The 2,877-nt window shown below is 33.7% G+C and overlaps 1 protein-coding gene across 2 annotated transcripts; it reads left to right on the forward strand.

The window, feature by feature from the left end:
• The first annotated feature begins 300 nt into the window (after positions 1-300).
• LOC134249284 (galanin receptor 2b-like) lies at positions 301-2,841 on the forward strand. Of its 2 annotated transcripts, XM_062731654.1 has the most exons (4): positions 301-877; positions 1,439-1,547; positions 1,681-1,735; positions 2,496-2,841. In XM_062731654.1, the coding sequence occupies exons 1-4, from the start codon at positions 785-787 to the stop codon at positions 2,527-2,529; spliced, it is 291 nt and encodes a 96-aa protein (XP_062587638.1). In that variant the 5' UTR covers positions 301-784; the 3' UTR covers positions 2,530-2,841. The 2 variants fall into 2 exon arrangements, with proteins under 2 accessions (XP_062587638.1, XP_062587637.1); XM_062731653.1 differs by lacking the exon at positions 1,681-1,735 and having other exon boundaries at positions 315-877.
• The last annotated feature ends 36 nt before the right edge of the window (positions 2,842-2,877 follow it).

The raw sequence follows: 2,877 nt of genomic DNA on the forward strand, positions 1-2,877 counted from the left end.
ATTTAAACAACCTCGTTTGATGTCCGAATTTTATGTAATGACATTTTTAGCAAATGTAGCCTGATATTGGCCGACTTGGTTTCAAACAAATATTTTTAGGCCTCTATTTTATGCTGGTTTTATACTTAACTGATGTTCCGTTTACCAGATCAATACATAGAGTTCATGTAGGATGTAACCGGTCAATAGAGGATGCTTACTCCTACTAGGCACCTGATCTCATCTCTGGAATTTCCGGGCTCCATGTTTAAGCCCTGTTCACCTAAATGTATTGATTTTGTTTTGAGACCGATCTCTGTTCCTTTCCTTTACTTTTTTCATTCATATACATATTGGTTTCCAATATCTGAAGGAGAAAACTGGGCCTTCATACTTTGTACGTGCATTAACGGTGATTCATATTTCAAACGTGCATTATTTCCAAATTTGTTAATGCATTTGACCTACCAATGTTGAAGTTTGGTCTACTTAAAAAATACATTTGGAAGAGAAAAGATACGTTCTCATATTTCATGTATGCATTACCAATGACAAGACCTTTCCAGATATTTTGTTGACGTATTTTTCAAGAATCGTATCTCACGCACCTGAAGTGACACGGAATTATAATGATTTCATGTTAAATAATAAAATCTAATTGGTTTCAAAGCATGAACAAATAGCAATGTTAATTTAATTTTCATTGTGTTAGAGACCGATATAATGTGACCATTAATAACACTTTAAGAATTGTTTTACTTACCAACATGTACAAGCATGTAATTTATTTTTCCAGATTATTATTATGTTGATTACCATCCTGGCCGTGTTTTGTGTATGCTGGCTACCTTGTCAGGTCATGTTACTCTATACAGAACTCAGGGGCAACAGGAGCAAGGTTAGAAAGATACTTTATCATAAGTAGTTAATTTTTCACCTTCAATCAGTAAAACAGTTTTCAGTTCATAACTAAATCTGTTAAATAAATATACATAATTTTCTGTTAAACCGCAGCCTCTTATCCCAACAAGAACTAAAAGTTAATATAAATATATAATATACTTTTAAAAAGGGACGGAAAAATTTCTGTTAACTTACCTTAGAAATCTTTAACCAGGGAGCCTCCCCCAGACACTACGTGCTTGACAGAATTGCTGAAAAAGTAATGAAATAATGCGAAATCTCGCATCAAATGTCTGTTCTTGTAGAGAAAACTTGATCTGGGCAGGACTTGATATAAAAGCTACGCGAAAAACCCATTACTGTTTGATAATCCAGAATGTAAATCTTCATCTTCTAAACAAAGTCGTCAACAGTATTACATTCAATTTGCAAGGAAAATAAAGATATTGGTCATTCAATTCATTTTACGAATATTTTCCTTTTAAAGAAATACTCTGAAATAGTTTACTTCTACAATAACTAAGGAAAAATATTTTGTCCTTCTTTTCATTAACAGCTCGGGGATTGGTACTACAAGTTTGAATTTGCTGCATACACAATGGCTTATTCCAACAGTGCCCTGAATCCATTGATTTATGCAGGATTCAATGAAAATTTCAAACAAGGTAGCTTTATTCATATTTAAAGTATTTCAAACCCGTAGTATTTAGAGTACAAAAATCTATGGTTTCTACGCAGTAATGCCAAAGACATTCTATAACGTGTAGTCCTTGATACTTGGTATATTTCTCTATATAGGGTTTGAACATTATAGAATAGAGCATCGTGATACGCAGCGTAGCAAAACCACACGGTATGTGATGAAGCATGCGCAGTAAGCTGTTAGAATGTCGCATTAGTTTTCCTGTCCCTGTTTTGACTTCGACCATTGTCATAATTATATATTTCCCTAGAGATAGGTTAGATTAAGGTGTTAATTTCTAATGCATGTCACACACACAATATGACCATGATGCATCTTACTCACAATCGCAAAGAGGAAATGCTCGAATTGCGGAAAGAATTCATTTATTTAATGAAAAACTAGAGAGAAGTACACAACTCTACGCTAGTAATAGAGTGAAACTATAAGTATGTCGCTAAAACTCGGTTCTGAATGAAGTTCGACTATTACAATAATTATTTGTAGATTTGGTAAAATATTTGTCAATAAGACAATCTAAAGGCAAACTTTATAACCCTTCCCCCTTCCTACAACAACAAAGAAGATATCTATGTTTGTATGTGGCGTTTACCAGCAAACAAATGCTTTCTGTCATCAGCAAAGTCTCATCTACGAGTATATATATATCTTCGGCGAGGATTTTGTTCTCATCATCGATTAATCTTGAAAACATAGGGTGGAACTCTGTTGGTAGGTAGTGATTTAGGATTGCAACACTGTTGCATTGTCTGTGTGACTATAATAGCTTTATTCATCAGCGCATACAAAAAAAAATATGCTATGCATGTGGCTAAACATCTAAGTTACACTTAAAATAATCCTATCGATTTTGAAAATGTATTAAGAATGTTCTTAGAAAGTAATGGTGTGATTTTTTTTGGTGATACAGGTCTACTGAACATTTGGCGACGCATAACCGGTGATCCAGGAAGACGCCTAGCGCATGTGTACGGGACCTACACGGAAACAATGTACACTGCCGTTTAAATTGAGGACCACTGACTTACGGAGCGTTGATTTTAGATTATCGCAAATTTTAAGAATTCTGTGCATACTTTGTTCAAGAAATGTATGATTGTTTTCTTCTGTACATATGTACTTGTCTTTAACATTGCATTTTTTTCCAAGAAATAAAAAAAAAAAACCATTTTCATCTTTCAGTTCGTCAAACAGACTCTGATACCATTGGTAAATAAATTTTTCCTCCCCAGGACGAAGTTAATCCTAAACTTAGATACCAAATAATTATAATACTCATAATTAATATTCAT

The sequence above is a fragment of the Saccostrea cucullata genome, unplaced genomic scaffold, assembly GCF_032062105.1.
Source record: "Saccostrea cucullata isolate Sc308-1 unplaced genomic scaffold, CSIRO_AGI_Scuc_v1 ctg17778, whole genome shotgun sequence".
Taxonomy (NCBI): Eukaryota; Metazoa; Mollusca; class Bivalvia; order Ostreida; family Ostreidae; genus Saccostrea; species Saccostrea cuccullata.